Raw genomic sequence first — 24,985 nt, forward strand, 5'->3', positions numbered from 1 at the left:
AGCATGCTTTCAATGTATTCAAAATCTCAGCTTTTCCTATGTGTGTAAGCAAATATCACAGTTACCTTTACTGGTCTATGCAAACTCAAATTGATAATCTTAACTCATCTTCCAGTGGACCACATATCTGTGTCATCTTTGAAACTGGCACTAATTGGCATTCATGTTGGAATTCTCAATGGACTGGCCACAGACACAAGGTGAAAATTTGGCTCTGTTGAAGGCAACAGGAGTTTTGTCATTGACTTTAATAGGGTCAGGACTTTTTCCAGAGACTGAACTGCCCTCTCATACAGATGTTCAGACTGAAGTGGGAGATTCAAATCCTCTGTGTTTGGTCATGACTAATAAAATATAATTTTCTGCTAACCTTTGTTCTCTCTCTGTCAGGATCTAGTCCTCTTTTTTTTTTTTTTAAACAGAGAGTAAATAAGATAAGACCTCTAGCTTCCTCTTGCATTGTCTTCTTCAAATCCCAGTTCCGTTCCTTCTCTTTATACTTGATATAATATCTGTCCAGGCCAGTGCAAGTTCTCTGTCTTCTGTTGTCTCTTGATTCTTCAATTATTATGTATTTTTAACCACTCTGTTTTCTTAGCAACTCTACATTCAAAGATGCTCTTGAAAAGATAAAATTCCTGTAACTCAATCTTTCTAACAACACACTGATTTCCTCATGTCTGCCTCCACTTTCTCAGAAGCTGTTTTTTCTTGTCATTACTACGAAGCTTCTCAGCCTCTGGTAAGAAAATCTACTTCTCCAAGATCTATACTTTGCTTCATCTGAAGGCCATCTTTGTCCTTTTCTTTACTGATCCTTCCCTCTCTGGCTTCTGTAATCTGCTCTTATTTCAATTTGCTTTGGATATGCACCTTCACTGACAGCTCCTTTATTTTTTTGTGCTTCTCTTTGCCACTTGCTCTCTCCATTGCCTCACAGAGGTATCCATATCAGAATCCATGATGCACTTCCCTTTCTATGACAGTTATTCTCCTCTGTATATCTGCACTTTCACAGTCACTTGCTTCTGTACATCTTGCTGTCACTCACACAAAGGCTTGACTTCCTAAGGTTAGTTATTTACCACTTCTTCCTGATTTTCAGATCCTCATCATCTCTATCAGTCCTGTTACACTTGCAGTTTCCTGAGTTGCCTCTTAAACCATCTTTTCTCTTATCTTGCTGGCCTTTCTGCCATTGATAGTCTTCTCTATTGAGGTGGCAATAATGATTTCTTTTCATCAACACAAGCTAAAAATGCTATGATCATCTCTGTTCTTGATGGATGATGCCAGCAAGATCTCCTCACTTCCTCTCCTTCCCTGAAATACTGCTTTCCAGCACTGCCTTGTCTCCACCAACCAGCTCTTTCCTTGATTTTCTACTGCCTGCTAGAAGAAATGCAAGCCATTTAAAAAATCAGTGAAATCTACTGCTTGAGGTTTAACTGCCATTTATCTTCCACTCAATTTATGACTGCCTCTCCCATTCTTCTCTTTTACAGACTTCCTCTGCCCCCTTTTTTTTCTTTCTGTGCTTTCTGCTGTCTTGCTCCATAGAGAAGGAAGCATTTTTTGTTGTCATCCCTGAGCAATTTTTTCTTTTGCTTTCTGAAATCTTTCATTAAAACTCATCTCTCAACTTTGAACTGTGCCTTTCAGTCAAGCAGAGCCTTTAATTCACTCAAAGACAAAAACTGTGATACTGGCCAGAGGCTTATTACTGTAATCTCATCTCATGCCCAGGCACAGCCTCAGTGAAGTCACTGTTCCCCACATTGCCTTGAGATGATTGAGAGCACAGATTGGTACTCATGTTTGAAATGCAAGAACAACCCTCAGTGTGCTACAGTACATCACTGTTAAGAATGTAGAATAGTCACTATACTATACTAACACTTGAAATAATTGCATTCCTCATGTAGTGAAAAGAAAAATCAAATGGTGAATACTTGAAGCCTAGAGCAAAGCTGAAAGCTGCAAGTTCTACAACTGCTCTTATCTGGCATTGAAACACACTGGCTACTCTTTTGAAAGTTTTCCATTAAAAGTTAGGACAGGAGTTCTTGGTGCACCCAATTACTTGCTGTGACTTAGAAAGCATTGATACACAGAAATTTTACTGGGTGAGTTTTTACGATTAAGGCTATGTAGGAGTTAGAAGGAGATTATCTCAGTTTTGCAGAGTAGGGTGATTTTTTGTATAGGTTTTTACTTTATTCTGCAAAGTTTCTCCTGCCAACCTCAAAGGAGTGCTGGAGGAGTGCAACAACCAAACTCCCTAAAACAGAAATAAAAAAACACTGCAGTGTGGTTTTTGCAGTGGACCATTAAGTGAGATATCAGAAATATTCTCCCTGATATAGGAAGAGAATGATGATGCATAATAGTACAAAATCTTTAATTCTTTAGGGTCATCATCTAGAGACTCTGTAGGCCTTGACTCAAGAGCCCAGATGCACTGTAGACAAGTGAGCCATTTTCCAGTTCATACAGGGTTACCCTTGATACTGTGAACTTCAGACCAATGTATTCTGTGCTGTGCAAATGGCTCTCTTTTTGTGTGAGGATTATGATACAGTTTGGACAAAGTCTACAGCTGAAGGTTTTAAGTGTTGAATTCCACAAAAATGAATGGAAGAATCCAGAATGCAATCTCCATATCCACATGTCACAACCTTTATGATAATTAAAATTCCTCCAGTACAGGAAATCAAATTAAATTAAATACTTCAAGCCACTGCATGACCTCTCTATTTGCCTTCCTGGTTGTGCAATCCATATATTATGCTGAACCGTTTTTCTTTACAGTGTGATAGGAAAGTTTTTCCTTTGGGAACACTTCAGCTCTGAGCCAGTTTTGACCTCTGACTCAGAGTTCAATGCTTCTCTGCAGTCTAGAAAATCTGAAGGTGACCACCATTCCTTTGCTGAGACCCTGTGGCACAAAATCCTGTCTTCTCCTCTCCCACACCTGTCTGTGTACTGATAGCAGGACCAGTTGTCTGTCCCTTGGCAGTCAGGCCTAGGCCTGCCCTCTCTATCACAAAACTGATTTGAACACATTTACATGGTTTGCATGATTCAGTTCAAGTGCCCAGGATTAGCTCAGTTAGTCAGAGCATGGTGTTAATAATGCCAAGGTTGTGGGTTTGATTCCTGTATGGGCCATTCATTTTAGAGTTGGACTTGATGATCCTTGTCGGTCCCTTTGAACTCAGAGTATTCAGTGATTCTGTGAAGGTAATTACTGCAAATTCCTGGCCTCTGAGCCAATCAGGGCTAATCAAGCTTCATGACCCCTTCAGCACAGCACTGGATGGCCATGCAGTACTGTGTTTACCTAGGAATAGTGAAAATCTGTGTGCATTACCAAGTGCTGTATGAGTTATCCAGCTGCAAGCAGATTTTCCCAGGTATAAAGAATATGTCTTAGAAAAATGAACTTTAAAAGGCATCTCTGTTACCAAGGGGACCATTGCAAACACCTATCTTGGCCAACAAAAGTGAAGGACACCTGTGGGGCTGGAGTAGGAAACCACAAGTTTACATCTGAGCTCAAAAGAAAGTTTGCATGTTTCTGTTGTAAAAGGACCTTTTATGTATCAGAGGTCACTTTCTATGTACAAATCTTCTGGTTGTGTAAAGTGTCCCCAGCTCCACAGAGGAGCTGTGACAATTTACACTAGATGAGGTGCTGCTCAGCATTTTTGGTTATGGACCTTATTTACTCATGGCTAGTTAGAGCCCCTGTGGAGCTGTTAACAGCACTGTGTACGTGTAAATCTTGTTTTTGATGACTTTGGAACAGTTAGGAGACAGCCTGCCTCTCTATAAAGTAGAAGCCTCCTCAAGCATATGCCTGGCATAACCTTACAATAAAATGGTGCCCCAGCAATATGAAATATAGCTGTTTTTACCTAAGTGAAGACCTACAAATAATGTCCACTAAAAAGCTGCAACACAGGATAAACAGGTTTGTGTTTTGGCATAGCCTATTTAATTTGTGTCTGTGTTTTTAAGCAGTTACATCCCAAAACACACCGAGCTCCTCATCGTCCTCAGGCTGTTGTGCTAGCTTACCTACATTTTCTTCTAGAAATTGTCCATTCAGGGAATGGCCTCAGCCATTTTATTGAGTTAAGTTTGCTAAACAGTCAGAGAGCAGCCTAAGGGCAAGGCCTAAGGTACTGACATGGAGCAGCAGCTCTTCTGTACTCCTCTTTGCAGTAAAAAAAGACCAATGTAAATGAGAATTAAGGTGTGTGGCTAACTACTTTCTGAGTGTTCACACAGGTAATTAACATGTCCCTGTGGTGGGATGAGCTATGCTGAAAAGGTTGTGTGTCACCCTCACAGCAAGGCCCTGAAACAGACATTTCAGAACACATTCCTCAACATTGTGAGTGGCACCAGCAGAAAAGTAAGGTAACAGTGAACAAGGAAACCATTACTTTGTAAATCTCCCTGAGATCAGCACGCACAAAGCCAGCAGTGAGTAGGAGGAAAGAAAAGCTCAGTCTTGTGAATCCTTATCAATTGTCCACTTTTTTGGGGAAGCTGATTCTGTGGAGCACAACATGACATTTCAATGTGTTTTACAGATGTCCTGTGTGAATTGCAAGGGATACAGAACTGGTATATGAAAGATGTAATTCTAGGTAACACAATAGGGAAAAGTAGGTCATCCAAAAAGAGATATTTCTGTAGAATTTTTAGCTTTAATGATACCAAATTACAGCAAAACTTCTCAGGACTGTTCTTGCAAACCATTTATACCATAAAACATACAATTACAGTAAGTCTCCTTTAGTACTGTGGCTACTATTGTAATCAGTTTTGAAGAATGTGCTCCATCAGTGGAAATATTTTAAGTTCCTGTTGAGGAACAGTCTAAAACATATACTTTAAATTACACTTTAAAATAAGTCCCATGGCATGGACTTATGCATGGTATGGACTTATACATGACTACAATGTATATAGTAACTGGCTCAGTGTAATTAAATTCTTCTCCAATGTTGTCATTCAGTTGCAGCAAATATAAAAGGTACCTTAATTTAAAAGGTTTACTTCTTTATTTTAGCTGATAGATATTCTTGTACAGAAAATGAATTAAAATATGTATACCTACCAAGCATCCTAGCTTCAATCAGCAGTATGGCAGCTGGCTGACAACATCATGGAGGAAACAGTCACACAGAGGACTTCTCAGGGTGAGAATGGAAGGAATGACAGTCTCAGGCCTTCTCCCATCTTCTCTAATTTCTAGCACCAAATAAATTATTAATTAATTGAAAGACTTCCCGTGAATAACAAAAATCAGATCTGAAGAACAGAAGTAACCATTTCTCATTTGTGGTCAGGCCATCATGGGCACAGCACTACCATGAAATGGAAAGGATGGAGAAATTTCACTGAGTAGACTGGATGAGAAAAAAGTCAGCTTTTAGAGTCTAAAAAATAACACTACTTTTCAGAAGTTTGATGAAAGTGAGTGAGATGATGGAGGAAAAATCTTAAAAAAAATCCTTGCATCTGCCAAAGAACTCATGTAGGCAATCATTCTTACTAGAGAATCCATGGTGGATTCTCATGATATGGGACCCAACCAGAAAAGGTTCAGTTTGAAGCTATATCTTTAAAAAACTCCATTAATTAGTCTGTAGGAAATCAGGCTTAATTGCTTTCAGTGCTCACAAAACTACCCCTGTTTTTTCTGGAATACAGGCAAATTGCTGAGATGACAAATATATGTCTTCCAAGAACCTCTCTTTCCCTTTCATGAATGTCTGAATATTTTCATTTCCCCAATGTATGCTTGTTTGACAGTTTTATACCTAACAGATGTTTTATGTAGATTTGTTGGTGCCTCAGACTTTTCAAGAAAATGAAAAGAGGTTCTGTCTTTACCTGGACTAGACCGATCACCATTATCTTAAACCATTGTCAAACTTCTTTCCATTCACCTCCATAAGTATTTCCCCAGGCTGCCCTCCAAGTTTTCTTCATATCTCTCTGGTTATCTATTACAGAACTGCCATTTGGTCAGACCTTTTTTAATGTGTTATATTATCAAGATTTGACACTCTGATGGCGTATATTCAAAGTTTGTTTTGATTTCTGCACATTTTTCATCTGTGATGTGGAGCCTTTAAAATGTTTCAGGTTTGCAGATTTCTGTATAGCATATACAAGCTTGTTGTTCTGATTCCACTCACATCCTTTAGAAGCAGTCCAACTTTTCCTCCCCTCCACATCCAGAGATTACAGACTGCAGTTTTAGCACATCAAACTTGGGATTCTCAAATGTCAGGAGTAATTGACTTACGAAGTAGAAAATATCTGAGGTACAGATCTAACTAAAAATTAATGTAAATTTGAAATAGTAGATTGCTCCAGTCTCCCACAAAGGAGTCTGGTTGTTGTGGAAGACTTAACAGGACAAGACTCCTAGCTAGAACTAGACAGCACATCATATCATTGTGGCATTACAGTTACAAAAGGCAAGAAAAGAGCCCTGAGGAGTTTCAAAAAAGTCCATATGAGATATGGCTAGCAGGCTTCTGTGAAGAGCCTCTGCTGGCCTAGAGAGAAAATTGTACAGAAAATATGTCTGTGAGATTTCACTCCCAGCCCATAAACACAGTATTCTTCTCATTTCTTATTTTTGGTTGGCAACCTGGCATTGCAAAAAAAAAGGAGAAAATCTTGAAATCTTTTGACATTGTATGTTGGATATTGAGGTCTTTGTTGGTTTGACTGTCACTTCTGATATGTGATATATATTGAAGTCACAAGGTCAAGTGAGCATGCTCCAATTTCAGCAAGATGGAAAATGGAGTAAAATTCAGGGTCATTTATTCATTGCTAACACCTATTCAAGTTCAATGAAGAAAGAGTATTGCAATTAGTGTCGTTGTCTTCTTTTACAGCATTTAGTGTTTACAAAAACATCTATCCCTACTATCCCTATCCAAGCATAGAATAACCTAAAAGAAGCAACCAAAAAGTCAGGAATTCAAATTTGTGAATTTCTAAGCACATTTCAGGATTTTTCTGTAGATAGAACAGGACAGAGAACTTTTTCTAAAAAGAATCCTTTGCAAGTCATTATTGGTGAAGGAACCAGTTGTGCTGGTTTTGGGTGAGGCAGTTAACTTTCTTCACAGTGGCTGGTGTGAGGCTGTGTTTTGGATTTGTGCTGAACACATGGCTGGTAATACAGAGATGTTTTTGTTTATGCTTGCACAGAGCCGAGACCTTTTCTGCTTCTTGTACTGCCATAATGGGGAGGAAGTCAGGGGTGCATGAGAGGTTGTGAGAACACACAGCCAGGACAGGTGACCCAAACTGACCAAATGGATACTCCACACAATATTGATATTATGCTCAGTATATAAAGTGGGGGGAAGAAGGAGGAAGCATTTGCTGTGCTCCATAACATAACATTTGTCTTTACAAGTCACTGTTAGGTATAATAGGGCCTGCTCTCCTGGAGATGGACTTGGCCTGCCCATGGGAAGTAGTGAATTAATTCCTTGATTTGCTTTGCTTTCCCTATTAAACTGTCTATCTCAAACCATTAGTTTTCTAGCTTTTCCCTTTCCAATTCTCTTCCCAACCCTGCTGGTGGGGCAGTGAGTGAGTGGCTGCCTGGGGCCTGGCTGCTGGCTGGGATGAATCCACAACAGAAGGGTTAACACTTCATTTACTGTTACTCAAGCCTTGGAGAACACATTTTGCTATCCCTCACGGTGTCCATTTTCTTTGTTGTCACATTTCAGCTTTCTGAAGGCCTCTGACACCAAAGGTGCAGCTAAGTATCTACTGGGATATTCCAAACCAACAGTTCATCGAGCTCTTCATCAAACCACTCTGAACCACTAATGTGCCTCCCCATGAGTAACCTCCTAAGGTGCTTAAATAGCCTTTGACACTTGGCCCTAGAGCCATGATTCTGCAAAATGTGCCTGATGTACACTCAGCTTTAGGCATATAAGAAATGCCCCCTGCTCAGCCAAGCAAAGGAGTAATGCCCCAAACTTAACTTGCCATGATCAGTTAGAATATAATATTTTATTTGTATCTCTTTTGTTCATGGAGTGTGGCAGTGTATGCAAAGCTTCATTCCTATTTCTACACAGATCCTAATTTTCCAGAGTTAAAACAGAAATCAAGCTTTTGCTTTAATGAGTACAAGCTGCATTAAAATGGAAATTTGTAAGTCCTTTAGTCTTCACCTCTGATAACCACATGGTCTGAGGTGAAAGCTATTAACTTTGGTCTTTAGAAGGTATGTGTAAATGCAACCTTTTCCCAAAAAACTTTGAAAATGTGCATAATCAGTAATATTTTTGATAAATGTTTGTGCTAAAGACAAGAACTACTTACAATAATTAAATGCACAGGCTTGATACTTCATTCACCTGAGTCACCCCCTTACCTCCACTGCTTTAAGGAATTCACTGCAAGAGCAGGATCAGGCCCTTAATGATCTGCCAGCTCCATACCAGCATTATATCCAGACAACTATCACTGAAATTTGTATTTAATTTTATAAGAACAGTACATTAGATATCCTTAAGTGTTTTATGAGGCAGGACTTCTCTGATTATTCTGACAAAACCACCAGCACGCGTAGAAACCAGAGCTGTGAACAAATACTGAAGTTATGATTTACAGCACAATTTCCAGAGTCTTCCCAGCTCATCTCTGATGGCTACTTACTCCGGCTGTCATTTTTAGCTCCACAGATTATATCTGCCTTGGCCTCTTCCACAAACACTAGATTCACTGGAGTGTGTTGCAGACAATACAGCTCTCAAACAATGAAGCATTTGTGTTCATTTTCTTCTATTTTATCTCAGGAATTCTACTATTTAGGTCACTATCTGTTGCTTCCAGCTATTCTTTCTTGAAAAATTGTAGCTCTTTTTAGGCTTAAGAAGATAAAATCAATGAATTCATCTATGTTATTCCTCTGGGTATAAAGGTCTAGATGTAATAAGTGGTACACATGGTATAAGATTACATTGCTATTCCTGAACTGCAGCCTCAAGATTAATTGTGCTTTATAGGCCAAAATTTGAAGAACTGCTGGGTGCTGGCCTCTCTGAAAATCTGATACAACTAACACAATAAAACCCCAGTATTACTAAATTTCTTAAATGCTTTAAATGTGATCCCTCCCTGGCATGAAGAAGGGTGTGAATATGTCTGTGTAGAATTTTAGATACAGATATGGAGAATAGTGGTGAATGGATCCTCTACCTGATTGTATCTGCCTTTCCTAAAAGAAACGAAAAAATCTACTATAGGTTTTACTTGAAAAATCTAATACTTGGATTTTAGCAAGTGACATCACTTATTGTGAAATCCATCATTATCTGTAGAATAAAAATTATACTTAGATATGGGGACACACAGGAATTCCATTTACATTACATTTAAGCTCACTGATTGCTCTGCTGACATAAAAAACTGGTATGCTCTGAATGAAGAGGAGTGCTTAAGCAAACAGTCATAAATTAATTTATAATGAAACCTGACAGTCATAATTTAATTTAGAATGTATTTAAGATTGCTGTTACTATTTGTATAGGACTTTTTGCCTGGAGGAAGATGTGGCTTCATAGTGAAATATCAGCTATTGAAATACTAAACTTAAGTTTACATATTATTAATTAATTAAAATTATGTAGATACTTTCCTAATGAAGATCTGTTGTCTACTACAAGCAGTCTTTTGACATGATTGAGGCATAACAGTGGGCCACAAAGAACTCACCAAGAAGCACAAAGGATACTAAGCACAACCTGTAAAACCTGAGCTGGTGAGGTTGCTGCTCAACTTTCTTTCTCAGATATGAGGAGAGGAAGCAAGTCAAGTGACAAAAAGAAGCAATTCTACTCAGTTTGTTAACTGAGAGATGGTATAATAGGGCATTTGGGGATAGTCAGGCTGTGACCAAACAACCTTGGCAATTTGTCTCACCATTAAGAAAACCATGTTCCTAAGATATTGTGAATTCTATTTGGAAAGCAATGTTTAATAAAAAACAAATTACAGGTTTTTGAAGTCTAATAAATGCTAAAAATAGGTACATATGAAGAGTAAAATAAGTAACAAAGTCTGTCATGATCAGCTGAAAAGCAGAGGGCAATGGACTGTATTTGCCTCACTATCAAAATTGGTATGTATCACACTGATCAGCAGGTTCTATAAATATGGTTTAAATAAGCAGCACATAGGAAGTACTTGAATAAGAAGTGATAGTAATTGGTTAAAATGGAGTGTCTTCATTGCATTGGAAAGTTTTCAAGGGGTACTTTCCACACCCCTCATACAAAGAGCATTCCCCTTGTCATACACTGAACTCTTATTTTACAGCACTTATTTTACAGGTCATGATAAAGGGCAAACCAGTATATTCTGGCCAGTATACTCAAGGACAGAGCAGTGGTGGCATTTTAGGTGGGCAGCTCCAGTGCCTTTCTATTGTGGATGCTGAGAAAATCAGTAGTTAGCTAGTTTTAAACTTTCTGAGCATGCTCAAGGACACACAGTGACAGTATTCAGAGTACATCATTTCCATTCAGAGCTTGGAGAGCTATAACGTGGTTAGCCAGCATTATTTATCTCTATTTATCCCAATTTCAAACCTGATTAAAAGCTAGTCCTTTCACATCAAGAATGAAACCTTAAGAAAAATACTCAACATCTACAGTAGCTCCTTCAACTTTTCAAATAATAATTAACGAAATTTCCCAGAAAACAAAAATTATCCTGGTTCCTTTATAGAATTGTATCTAGGGAAACATACTGGGAATGATTGCTAAACTGAACACTGTTCTAGAAAAGCTCTCTTTCATCATTCCCAATAATGTTTAACACTCTAGTGCATCACTACCTTAAAAGTCAGTTTTATAACTCTCATATTTAATACTGATAGTGGTAGCTTTTGCTCATTGCCTTTTTCTTGGCATCTGGCACATTACCTGACTGAGGTGTTCTAGGAGAATCTAAACTAAGACAAGCATACCTCAGATACACAGAGCAAATTATATTCTCTGGATAAATCGAATTTCTCCAATAGCTGCTGTTCATGATTTACACTTATTTGTCATATGGACATGCAAATCTTCTGTCTTTTAAACTGAAAACTGCCAGCAGAGGCTTGACAATACAACAAAATCTTGCTATTTCATGGTATGTTAGCTGTTGAGGGCATTATTATTATGAACTTCTTTGAAAAGCTGAAAATATTTTTCCGGAGTAATTTTCAGTCAGATCAGTAAGCTAAGCCCAGTCATCCTATATTGCACAACAGGAGCCAGGCAGGGAGCTGCAGCCACAGACTATAATGCTTACTGGGCACCTGCATGGTCACTGGTGGTCTGGGGGCTGAGTCCCTAATCACCTGACACTGATCCCACGGTGGTAAATACAAGGAAAAAGACCCCAGTTAAATATTTCAGGACTGCACCACAGCTGGTTGTGTGTTGAAACAGTTTGTCCATCAAGGCTTGTTAGTTTAAATGGATCAAAGGAAACACTTTGTCACCACTATGGGTAAAAAACTGAGGCATTGAGTAATTAGGGAAATAACCAAGTGAGGGCATCAGGTAAAGTCCATATGGAATGCCCGTCCCACTCCCTTTTACCAGTTTCTGTACTATAGTATTTTCAAAAACAGACTAGAAAAATATGAAAAGAAGTTTAATGATGACTTACAAATATACAGTACTTACATTTTTAAGAGTTACAAAAACCAAAAAGCTCCCTCCAACCTTTGGAGGAATATTTCCAAGTTATTTATTTACAAAGAAAAATTACAATCACTTTTCATAGTGTCACATGTTTACACATAAGCATTTCTCAGCTGAAAAATATCTTGCAGCTTACCCAGAGGCAGCTTTTGCAATCTGAGCTCTACACCCATCTATCAGATTGAAAATTCTATCAGCCCATTAAGCTGACATGACACTGCATTTTTATAATTTAACAGCCTTTAGTTTGAAAATATGTACAACTTATATAGCTGAACTGATGCATAGTTGTTGAGATTCCACCTGGTGTATTGTATATTGATCATGGTTTTGTAAAAAGGCACAGGCTACCCTTTTCAATTAGCTAGGTGATGTGCATTTAAAAAAGGTGATCCAATTTCCATAGGGTATTTCCAGTTCTTCTTGAAAAGAATTTAAAAGAATATAACATGCCCTCTGCACGATATTTTTTGCACAATGAAACTTTTATATTAAATTCTTACCTCAGGTAACTGAGACAAACTGAGGACACTTTCCAAAACCTGTTCATTTCCATTAGTTTTCCAATGTTGGATGTTTCCTAGATTTTACTTTATTTAACCCAAAATTGCAAAACTTTATTCTACCTGAGAGCAAACATTAGTATTTCTTAGTCACTGTGTACTTGAGAGTCTTCTTATAGATTAGAATACTTGTAATAATACAGCCAAAACACATACAGTCTGTTTTTAACACCTTCATTGTGCATGTATACCAATACTGTAAATGATTTTCAGGCCATATAATTTCAACATGTGAATTCAACAATCTTCATCCAGCAGAATGTAGTTTGGGACTACACATTTATAAATGATTGTTTATAATAAATAAAACTAAGTACCTCCAAAGTATTAGTTATGGTTCAGGTCCAGATCTTTTTAGATTGGAAAACAGAAAAAGCTTGTCATCAATGGCTGTGAACAGAGTTTAAAAGTGTCTTCTAGCATTACAGTATTTCCCTACTAAAAACTTACTCCACAGTCAAAATACACTCCAAGTTCAAGCATCTTTAAAGAATGCCTGTGTTCGGGATTTTCTTCGTGCAAGAGCTTCTTGTTTTTTCCTTTCAATCTCTTCTTGAGAACATTTTCTATTTTTTTGTTCTACCACAGACACTGTAAATAAAAAACATGTATTAGGAGCTTCAGGTTAGTTCAATATATATTTTAACTTAGCCACTTTCAGTGTTTGAAGACCTATGGCAGGAGCATGCTATTCTGACATACCGGGCACCCTCGTTAAAAATGGCTCATCTATCCTGTCCCCAAGGCAGGAAGGGGGCAAGATGCATGACCTTTGCAGTGCTACTGATTACTACCTCTGAATGAAAACACTGGGATGCACACATTTGCTTCAAAGGAAATTTTACTCGGGTGCCCTTCAACTGAACCTTATGACATCAGAGTCAACATAGGAGATGGTGATGGTTTAAGAAAATTAAGGCTATTAGAGTGAAAAGGACTCTACAATTTAGTGAGTTAGGCAGAGATATGGACAGGGAGATGGTACAGACACAGGGGTCAGATACAGTACAGGTGTCACACAAATAAAACAAGATAGGTTGAAAAAAGGTCAAAAGTAGCAATAAAAATTGGCAAAGGAGACAAGAACATGACAGCTAAGCATAGCATTTTGTACTGCGTTACAGAACTATAAATTCCATACTACAAAATCCTGATCTCACCACAACCAACGAGAACACTCCTTGCATAGACCAATAATTTTACTATTTTATACACCAATTTCCAATTAATATATTTTTAATAAGTATTCAAACTGAATAAATAGAACAAAGAGTATATTCTCCTCTCACAGAGAAGTGTCCATGAAAAATTAAGTAACAATTTTTGAAACGACCACTTAATATCCATTTTTTGGTTAAAGTCCTTTCCCATAAAATTTAAGATGAAGAAAGTTATGGTATATCTGTAAAGAAAATCTATGCTATTTTCTTTCATTCCTTCACTCTCTTAAACATTCCAAAGAATAACTAGTTATCAATTATTCCTCCTTATAATCCAAAATTGCTACTTTCCGTTTATATGCTTCTCTGCTGGGAAAGAAACAGATAAAATACTCATTCTTCAATAATTAAATTGTTTTGCTGCTTTTGCAACAGTGCTTCTTGAAAATGGAGGTTAATATAGGACACTCTTAAAGGCATGTTTTATCAGAATGAATATTGATTAAAACTTTGCCAAGCTGTGAGATCAAGTAAAAATAAGACTGACAGGCACTTGACTGGTTCCACATTTCCTCAATAAGTAACACTGAGCATGGAATATTATTGACAGTTGTGTGGCAATAAAGAAGTGACTGACATCTCCTCCAGATGAAAGGGCATCTTAAGTGTTTAGACTGATAACACAAGAATATTTCACTGGCAATTTCAGCCACAGAGCAAACAACAATACAGGCTGAGCTCTGAATAAAGTGTCAAGCAATTTGAGGTTCCAAATTCCATGTGTACAGTAACATAAAGAAACTGGCACTCCATATCACCTGTCCCATCATTAACTAGAGTTTTCCTATGCATAAAAATACCAATATTTTTAAGTAATGCTTTAAGAAAATACTATGTTTAATGCTGCACCAGCCTATACTTGATCCAAGGGAACCTGAGTGTCTATGGAGAGTGGGTGGAGGTATTTAGAAAAGTGGAATGGAAACAGGTGTCCTGAACTATAGAAATTCTAGATATGGATCAGGACAATTTTATTTTTGAGAAAATAACCTCCAGATTCTCCTTAGAACATCTGCTAACATCTTAACTAAATGGAAGAATATTGAAGTCTATTTTAAGTTGCAATATAGTACAAATTTCTCTGACATTTTTACTATAGTAAGGAAACAAACTGTAACAATCTAACAGTGATACAATAAAGACAAATACCTGATGCAGTTTGTGCAAAAGACTCTGAAAGGTGCCTCTTGAAAGGTGATTTCTTATTGTCAAGCTTGCTGTGCAAAGTCACATTCACCTGATTCTTGCTTCCTTCCAAACCCTGCAGTGCAATTCCAATGCCAGAATGATTCCCTGGATTTTCAGACCCTACATGAAGAGCACTCTGAGAATTGTTAATCTTTCGGAACTTGAACTTTGAAGGCACAAGCGAAGTTTTGTTACCAGAGCTGCTACTTGGAATCTTTTCTGCATTATACAAGAAATGTGAGCTGTCAAGTGCTTTTCTACTAAATACATTTACTGCATTAACAGGACTTCCTTCTGAACCTGTTTCTCCTGCTGGCACAGAATTTGACCTGTACCATTTCCCTGAAAAAGTCTTTGCAGTATCTTCAGAAGCATCTTGATGACAGTTTTTAGGCATTGTGTATTTACACTCCACAAAAGGACCTGAGATCACAGTCTGAGGATTTGAGGTATTCTTACAGCTCACTAGATGACCTGTTGTGGCCAGCCCATGCACTATCTTGGATGAATTCCTACAGGAATCATTTAGTGAGGGAGCATCCTGCTCTTTAGCATTTGTTTTTTGTGCCAAGAGGAGTTCAGGTAGTCCTTGTTTAGATGTTAGGAAGCTGTTATCAGTACTTGATCTGAAATTAACACTGGCTCCTTGAATACTTTTAGTTTTTTCATTTCCTTGTTTAACATCCTGGCTCTGAGTTTGTTTTTCTATATCATCACACACCTGATATAACAATTCATCATCCTCATAGTTTGCATCCCAAAGACTATCAGATCTGCAAAACATACCCAATACGTCATCAGAGAATTTTGCTTCATTCCAGTCATCAAATGACATAGGACATTTCTTTGGTATTTCAACTTGATTTGAGTGACCTGTATTAGCTTGGTTAACCACTTTGATTAGATCATTAGGTTTCATGTTGGTAGAAACACTGGATGACTGACAGGAAATAGTATGAGTGTTATTCCCAGGTTTTACTCCTGATTGTCTCTGATGATTATATCTTGAAGGGAAAAGAGGAAGAGCATCACTTTTAGGCTTAGTAGATTCATTTCCATTCTTCATTTCAGAATGCACTGAAACAGGAATATGGTTCAAATCACTATTTTGGGTACTCTTCCAAACAGATTTAATTTTATCTGGCTTAACATCACATTTGCCATGCAAGGCATGAGTCTCTGAGTTTGTCTTACATGGCTTTTGTAAAGACAGTGATTTTACAACATTTCCTGAGTTTTTACTGGAATGTTTCAAAGGTGAACACTGCGAACCGTTAGATTTATTTACAGTTCCCAAAAGAGCTGCTGAATTGCCACTACTTCTTTGCTTTGTTCTGCTAACATCACTGAAATCATGCACAACTGGATTTGCAGGAATTTGTGGTGGCTCTTCAGTACTTATCAATTCAGGATTTTGGGTTATTTGCATCACAAAAGAGTCATCTGCCAAAAGATCTGTATCCCAGTCATCAAAGTCATCATTAACTACTCCAGCAAGCTTAGCAGAGGCCACCAACTGTGTCTTCAAATGAGGATTTTTTGTCAGGGTGTCAGTATCAGGTTTTGGTACAGTCTGGTCCACACTTCCCACAGTAAACATAGTATCTTTTTGCGTGTCTTCAACTTTCTCAGGAAGGTTCTCCTCCTCCAAGGTACTTTTAATTTTATGAAAACTACTATTTAAAGAAATATCTGACAGCCCTTGGCTCAAGTGTCCACTGCACTTCTGGGTAGAGGAGTCAAAAAGAGCATGAAGGGCTACTTCAGCCTCAAGGTCTACAGACTTTTGACTGCTGGATTGACAGGGCTCTGCCACAGGGATGCCAGTGCTCTGTCCAACTGGTTTCATGGACACAGCACTATCTGTTTCAGAACCTTCAGCAAGGAGTGATTTCTGGTTCTTCATAGTTATTTCATCTTTAGAATTACCTGAAGGCTCTGAGGCGGTCTGGATGAAGTTGTGACCAAGCTTCTTCTGTTCCTGAACAGCATCTAACTCTACTAGATTTTTATCAAACTCCTTAGCCAATTTCATTAGCTCCTCTTCAGGATTTTTTATTTTGACATCTCTGGATTAAAAAGAAAATACAGAAAATAAAGTCAGAGCTACTGAAGAAGTTTAGCCAAGTTCAGTTATGTGACCCTATGAGCTGGTCACTCTACAGTTTAACAACTACAAAGGTATGACTAAATCCTACCACTTCCAATGTGGAGTCCACAGCCACCCCTTCAAGAAGACATAGCAAGCCCACAGTTCAAAACATTCTATATGCTAATGTACAATTATATGGGTCACTATATACAGAAGACCACACAGTCTTTTTCATGAATGCCCAGCTATGATGGGCAAGAAAAGATTGTAACTTACCTTGTGCAACTTAACTTTGTCCTAACTCGCCCTTTTACTACTACAGGTGTACAGGGAATAGCATCCTCACCAATCCATGTTCCTAAAAGGGAGTCTTCATTACAGGCTGCTTTTTCATCCTGAAAAATTACATTTATAGTACTTAGACATTTGATTTCAGATAAAGACTGGACTGGACACACATCTTACATGAGTTAAAAGTTGCTAAACTAAATAAACTGGATGAATCCTGTCGAAAGCCACAGATAAGAGCAAAAACGTGAGATTACTGTAATATTGTCCACTGGTAGTTGTATCACTTTAATTATATCAATTTAAAGCAGGAACTTCAATTAAAATAACTGAATTATACTTTGGCATGTAAATCTAGTAGTCTGCTTCAGGTTTACACACACTCATGCTATAAACTGTGATCTAGTTTACTTCAGTACACTACTAAGGAGCTGAGGGGCCAGCAGCAGAAACAGAGTAGAGATCTTAAAATAAATTACATTCTGTATGCTTACAGAAATAATTTTGACTCCTTCCATTACAACTTCTTCCACTTTTTAATTGATAAAAAGAGCCTTTAAACATTATTAAGTGACATATAGAAACAAAATAAAATTGTTTCAGAGCTTCGAAGTTCAGGCTTGAATTTGAATTCTGAAATGGAAGCGAACAACACTGTGATGAATTTTTTAGAGGGGCAGAGCAGAAGGATGTGGGCAATTACTGCATGCAAGCCAGCAAAAGTAATTTGAACTTTACTAACTACTAGAGTAGTTTTAAATAGGTTTTATTATTCTTTGTAAATTTAAGGATTTTTAAAATTTATTTTTCTTTAAAGTAAAACAAAAACATAAACAGCAGACTACATTTATGGCAGAACTGTAACTACTTAAAACATGGGCAGTAGCATCCCTTATCAATGATTTTCCTACTCTTTTAGTATAATTTCTCACTAATAAGCTAAATAATAAATATATTTTAAACAGCCCTGTCAAAAAAGTAGGCATGTTTTGCAAGCTAAATACTACAGATCTATTTTAGGAATTAAATGTTTTCTTCTTGCACTTAAAAAGCAACAGCAAGACGGTTTCAACTTTGTGGGCTATGGACATCAGGTTCACAGCAAGAGGGAAACAGCAGTAACATTGGGTTAAAGAGGAAAATTATTTACAGTATTGAACCAAGGTTACTATGTTCAGATAACTGCAAACATCTCTCATCTGGGTCTTGTTCTTGTAAATTAGCAGTCAATTGAGACAGTTCAAAATGCTTAAAAATAACTGTCAAGTAAACCCAGTATGTGAAGAAACTCTTACCTTTTAACAGAGGAGTAATTAAGGATAAATAAAAACAGTATTCCTAAGACCAAGGGCAATAACATGTAAACCTTTCTAAAATGGCACTGCTGCAAGTTTCTTCATGTGTCCTTTTTTACAGAATCTGTGACTCACACAACAATCAGTCAATGCATGCTCACTATATTAATTCAATCCAGTTCTAAAAATCAATTTTCTACATGCCCAACTCTTACTGTGATGCTACTGTAACTAAAACCAAGGCTAAGGGTGAAGCACTATTTTCCTTGATTACTGCACAGGCAGAACATTGTTTTAGAAAGTTACAATTACCTGAGGAGCAATACGATTAACAATTTCCGAAATTTCTACTGCGCATGTACGGGTTGACTGCTTGGTTTTTCCACTGCCTATGAAAACAAACAAACTTCTTAAAATTTTGAAATCTATTCAGTTTATGAAGTGCAGTACATCTCAAATTATTCAAATAAATATGTAAACATTGGAGCTGGATCCACTGCTGTATTGAAAAATGTATGGGTTTTTAATGAAAGGAAAATCAACCAGCCATTATAAAATAAAGGAACCTTTTTCCAATAAGTCTTTTAAAACTTTTATTACATGCCCACTGCATGCCTCAAACAGGTGTCCTCAAGTCTGGATTTTGGTATTACCTAGTCTGGGTGCAACTGGTGAATGAGAATCCCAAAAGATTTCTTGCTGTGTCTCAGTGTCATTAATAGGAGAGCTGAAAGTAGGTATTCGGGATTTCCTACTCAATGATCTCTTTGGTGTCTTATGCAAACATGGTTCTGTGTAAAAAGAGAGGATCTTTAGTAAAAAACAACAAACAAAAGGGAAAAGTTAGTTACAACACAGAACAGGTCAAGGCAAAAGAAGATGCTTTAGGAACACCAAGAATAAAAATCAAGTTCACTCTCACTACAACTCCTGTACTCAAAACAGGAATAGTTCATAACTAGACATTAAATACAGAACAGGACTTTTAGCTTTGCCAGTTACATCACCTTAGAAATAAGAGAACATTATGTAATCCTGATACCTTTACACCCAGCATCTGATCGTGAGGATGTAAATTTTCACACTTGAGAGAATATTAACTTAATCTTATATCAAGAGAAAAATTTTGCATGCCTCTATGAGAAAATATTTGTATTCTTGCTTGCTTTGTGTCTTTCACCCAGACTCTGAGCTGAACTACTATTTTAAAACTACCACTCCAAACTACCAAACTCCAAACTAATGACTAGGGTCATAACCTACATTCATCAATATTTCCTTCCCTGGGCCTTTCCAGCTAAGATTATTAAAAGCAGGAATATAGCTATTCAAAACTTGCTTGCAGCTGCCTTTGATCAGTAAGTGAACTAAACACCCTATGTGATGTGAAATGCTGCAGATGGAAAGCCTACAGAAATAATTTAAAATATGTTCTTACTATGGAACATCTTAGAAGATGTTTTGCCCTGATAAAACTTAGCATGGCCAGGTTTTATTCTCAATATTTGCTGTGGGAATCACAGAATAGGTCAGGTTGTAAAGGACCACATTGGGTCACCTTGTCCAACATCCTTGCTCAAGCAGGGTCATCCCAGAGCACAGGACTGTGCCCAGATGGCTCCAGAACATCTCCACTAAGGGACACTCCACACTCTCTCTGGGCAGCTCACTGCAGTGCACAGTCACTGCACAATGAAAAAAGTTCTTCCTTGTGTTCAGGTGGAACTTCCCGTACATCAGTTTTTACCGCTTTCTTGTGCTACTGCTCTGCATCACTGAGCAGAGCCTGGTCTGCACTCTTTGCACCCTCCCTTTATTTATTTATTACACATTGATGATGTGCCTCCTTCTTCTCTTCTCATGGCTAAACAGGCCCAACTCCCTCAGCCTTTCCTCGTAAAGGACATTCTCCAAACCACTAACCAACTCTGTAGCTCTCTGATGGACCAGTTCCAGGAGCTCCATGTCTCTCTTGCTCTGAGGAGCTCAGAACTGGTCACAGTATCCCAAATGTGGCCTCCCCAGGGCTGAACAGAGGGGCAGGCACACCCGCCTTGACCAGCTGCAATGCTCTTCTCAACTCACGCCAGGGTACCACAGGCCTGCTTGGCCGTGCCACGCTGGCTCGACACGCTCTTGACAATAGCGGCCTCTTCCCAGGGCACGCCACCCGGGCGAGCCAGATTTACATGGCACCAACCCCTCCTTACGGCTCGGCCGCGCCTCCCCCGCAGTTCGAGAGGTGGCGGGCAGGGCCGGGTGCCCCCAGGGGCCGCTCCCGCCGTACCTGCAGCGCGGGGCGGGCACGCCGCCTCCCCGGCGGGCAGGCCTCGGCCCGCGCCGCCTTCCGCCGCCCCTTCCTCAGCGGGGGGCTCCGCCCGCAGCCGGGTGGACTGCTCCTCGCCGCCGCTGCGCCTCCTCAGGGCGGCGGGCCTGAGGGACAGCCCCCTCCGCCGGCTACCGGGCATAGCGGCCGCTGCGGCGGCACCGCGGCCACCCCGCCACCGGCAGCGCCGCCATTCCGGCGGGCAGCTCGCGAGCCCGCCGCCAATTGGCCGCGGCCGCGCCGCCTCCAGCGGCCATTGGCCCCGCGCTGCGTGGGCGGGCAGGCGGACGCGGCGGAGAACTGCGGGCGCGCCCAGCCCAGCCCAGCCCCGCCCCGCCCCGCCCCGCCCCGCCCCGCCCCGCCCCGCCCCGCCCCGCCCCGCCCCGCCGGCCGTGAGGCGGCTCCGGGTCCTGGTGCCCGGCGCTGCCGCCGGTGGGGCGGTGAAACCCTGCCGGCCCCGCCGCGGGGAGAAGGAAAGCTCGGCCGTGGGTGGAGAGGCAGGATGAGCCTGCCCTCCTGCGGACCGTTGCCGTCGGCTTGGCCTGAGGTGCCTCGAATCTACCATTAGCAAATTCTGGGATGACACCTAGATGTGTGGGAATGTTGTTCTGCTGGAGGGTGGGAAGGCGCTGCAGAGGGATCTCAGACAGACTGGAGTGATGCGCCGAGACCGAGAGTATGAGGTTCGACAAGGGAGTTCTACACTTTGGCCAGAACAGCCCCATTCATGATGAAAGGTGGAGGATGAGTAGCTGGAAATTGGCTCTAGCGAAAGCACCTGGGGGTGGTAGTCACCAGCAGCTGAACCTGTGCCAGCATGTGCCCAGGTGGCCAAGAAGGCTTCTGGTGTCCTGGCCTGTATCAGGAATAGTGTGGGAGTGATTCTCCCTCCCCCTGTGCTTGGCACTGATGAAGCTGCTCTTTGACTGCTGTGCCCAGTTCTGGGCCCTCCAGTTGAGGAAGGACATGGAGGTGCTGGAGTGAGTCCAGAGCAGGGCAATGGAACTGGTGAAGGGTCTGGGAAGCAATTCTTACAAGGAGCAGCTGATAGAGCTGGGGCTGTTCCTCCTGGAGAAGAGGATTCTCAGGGGTAACCTTACTCTACAACTCCCTGAAAGGAGAAGGTAGCGAAATGGGGGTCGGTCTCTTCTTCCAGCCAAACAGCAACAAGATGAGAGGAAATTTCATGAAGCTGTGCCAGAGGAGATTTAGGTTGGACATCAGGAGGACTTTCTTCACAGAAGAGTTGTTCTGCATTAGAATGGGCTGCCCAGGGAATCACAATCCCTAGAGATTTTTGAGGAAAGTCTGCTTGTGGCACTTAGTGCTGTGGTCTAGTTGACTTAGTTCATCATAGGTTGGACTCGATCTCAGAGGAGTTTTAGAATCTAATTGAGTCTGTGATTCTGTGAAACCCAGCAGACATAAGCCATTTCATCTCTGTGAGGCATCTGGTGCTGGTGAAGATAGGCTTACAGAAGCTAAATTAGGCAGATAAGAAGTTAACATGGTATATATATTGGTATATAACATAATATGTTGTATACCAATGTGGGTATTTCCTCCCTGAGCCTCTAAAAATAAATGTACAAACATATCTATTGAGCATATAGGGTGAAGGAGTGAACTACTCTGTTCTTGTCTTTTGCCTGGTTTTTGTTTAATTGATTTGGAGTACTTTGGAATCATACTTAATTTGTAACATGTAAGCAGTGGGTTTCAGGCTTGGATCAGGAGTAAGAAGTTTTGAAGTCACTAAGAATTGATTCTCTGAGCCATGAAACCTTTTCTTTTCACTGGAGGCCTCAGGCAAACAATATGTTTTTTCACTTCTTCATTCTCATGAGTGTAATTAAAGCCAATAGAGGACTTTTCAACAAGGAAAAAAAAATTAGGTACTATGTATTAAACAGAAAAACTGTACTATATAGTTGGCAAATTTATAGCAAGCACATAAAGTTGTGGCATTTGAGTAGTTAACTTATTTATGCCAGACCTGTAAAATACAAAGTGGACTTGAAAATATAAAGAGGGCTGAAAAAGTGGGTCAAGAATTAGGCTTCAAAATCCAACATAGATATTGCTACTGCCTTGTAATCATACCAAAGTGTGTAGATCTCTACATCAGCACGAAGTGTGGCAATGCTGTGCATGATATTTTTGATTGCTGGTTTGCAATATAGTAATTAAAAAATGTCTTCAGTGGACTCCATGCAATAGGCACTGTGTAAGGTACCAGTGCTTATTTACAGTTGAAATAGATAATGAGAAGAAACTTTTTACAGCAGCAGTAAATAGAATCATGAGGGAATGCAAAACACTGAAATTGACACACTTACTAGAATGTATTCCTAAATCTTGATGTCTCCTACCACTTTCCAGCGACCTCTTAGCAGCTGGGTACTGTACAGTGGTTTGCCTTTGTATTTCTTTCTGTTAACAGGCATAATCTGAAATACTGTCATCAGTAATTAAATTAAGTAACATCTGTCATATTCACAGTGTTACAAATTTTGCAGTGCCTTCTTTGATTTCTTCCTTTCTCTGAGCTCATTGTTCACTAATCGCATTCATAAAATGTGAATATTTGCCACAGGTCTTTCACACATTTGTGAGGTTTTACTCATGCAGTAAAAGCATTTTGAGGAAAAGCTGGGAGTATGTTTAACATGTATTTTGTTCTGCATGGGAGATCTTGTTGCATTAATTTAAGCCTATGTAAATTTGTGTTACCAAAAGTTGTCAAAAAACTAAATAAAATCTGCATGTACAGATAAGCTGAACAGGTTCATAATGGGAAAGAAATCCCACTTTCCTAATGAATAAAAATGTGTATGTCACTGCAGCTTAAGAATTCAACTCTGAGCTGATACTGTTTATTAAGTTAAGGAATGTAGTGTTAAAAGCCCGTGATGTTGCAGGGTTTCTCTGTGGAGCTGTAGCCTCAAGGAGGAGGGAGTCTGCATTCCCTTGGTGTGGTTTGAGCAGCTGGATCAGTGGCTAATTGTGGCAAGGCTGTGTTCCAGGGACTTGCAGCAAAGTCCTAGTGCTGCAGTTGTGAGTCCTACTTTCAAATCAAAAGGGATAAATAATGGAGGAGATTGAATGAATAATAAAGGTAGTTCAGTTTTTAATAGTAGTACAAACTGCCTGAGAACTTTTCACTTTATTTTATGAAACAAAATCTAAAATGAAATTAAATAAATGTGGCAGATCTGAGAAGTTTCCTGAGAATTTCCCACTGGTGTAATGAGTTCATTGAAAATAAGACTGAAAAAGGCTCATTTTTAAAGTTCTTTGAGCACAGAGCTTTAAAGTGAGAATTTTTATCTTGGACAGAGTATGTCTCATTAGTGAGTTTTTCAGAATATCAAATGTGTCGCATCAATGTAACAAAGAAAGGGAGCTGACTGTGTTATAGTTCACCTTTCATTCTTGTTAGCACTGGGGAAAAGGGAAAATCAATAATACTGATTTCAGTGAAAGTATCAAGATTTATGAGAGCATGGAAATTATTATAAATAATTAAATTAATTTGAAAAATGCTGCTTTTTTTTCTAGTATGTTTTTAAATGCTCTGTGATATTTTCAAAGTGAGCTGTCTTGGGCTTTTTTGTTCCCAAAGTACATTTTCATTTTGAAATTAATTTCTTTTTAACCACTGAAAATGAAGGAAGCAAGCCACATACACACACACTCATAATTTATCTCCAATGAAAACACGTATCTATGCATTTTGGTCACCTGAGAGCAGGTGAAGAAGCAAATCTCCAAGCCTTTTTTTTATTGGTTAATTTCTTTTAAAAATGGTATGGGTGCAAACTCTAAACCTCAGTACGGTTATGTGGTACTTAAAACACATTTTCTCCTAAGAAGGAGCAGTTAATTAATGTGTATGTAGCTATATTTCTCGTTGTGTATTTCTGCAGAGGGAGGCTCAGCAATGCTCAGAGATTGCAGATGGACACTGAGGGATGTAACTCAGGGAACTTGATATCTTCTGGCCAGCTTTGCCCCTTCAGAGCCAGCTGGACTGTTTCTCTGCTGCACTGCCTCACCTGGTATGTCTGGTTTCATAGGAGATAATAGTACTTACTGCAGCCTGGATTGCCCTGGGGAAAGCTGTGGAGTCATTTGGTACAGCACTGAGGGAAACTATACAAACAGAGGAGAGAATTTAGATTCTTAATATAAGCTGCGTTTTTAAATGCATATTGGGCCCTGTGGGCCCAAACAAAAATA

The 24,985-nt window shown here is 39.4% G+C and overlaps 1 protein-coding gene and 1 long non-coding RNA gene across 2 annotated transcripts in view; one reads left to right on the forward strand and one right to left on the reverse strand.

The window, feature by feature from the left end:
• Positions 1-11,705: 11,705 nt before the first annotated feature.
• On the reverse strand, positions 11,706-20,963 carry ETAA1 (ETAA1 activator of ATR kinase). The gene is made up of 6 exons (XM_079297585.1): positions 20,705-20,963; positions 19,071-19,208; positions 18,730-18,806; positions 17,111-17,229; positions 14,704-16,811; positions 11,706-12,925 (listed from the first exon to the last, which is right to left on the reverse strand). The coding sequence occupies exons 1-6, from the start codon at positions 20,883-20,885 to the stop codon at positions 12,810-12,812; spliced, it is 2,739 nt and encodes a 912-aa protein (XP_079153711.1). The 5' UTR covers positions 20,886-20,963; the 3' UTR covers positions 11,706-12,809.
• Positions 20,964-21,140: 177 nt separating this feature from the next.
• The window catches only part of LOC306797945, a 71,072-nt gene continuing 67,227 nt past the window's right edge, over positions 21,141-24,985 (forward strand). The window contains exons 1-2 of the long non-coding RNA XR_013773239.1: positions 21,141-21,335; positions 24,675-24,804. This is a non-coding gene — a long non-coding RNA (uncharacterized lncRNA). The remainder of the gene's footprint in view (positions 21,336-24,674; positions 24,805-24,985) is intronic.

This window comes from Erithacus rubecula (assembly GCF_903797595.1).
Source record: "Erithacus rubecula genome assembly, chromosome: 2".
NCBI lineage: Eukaryota > Metazoa > Chordata > Aves > Passeriformes > Muscicapidae > Erithacus > Erithacus rubecula.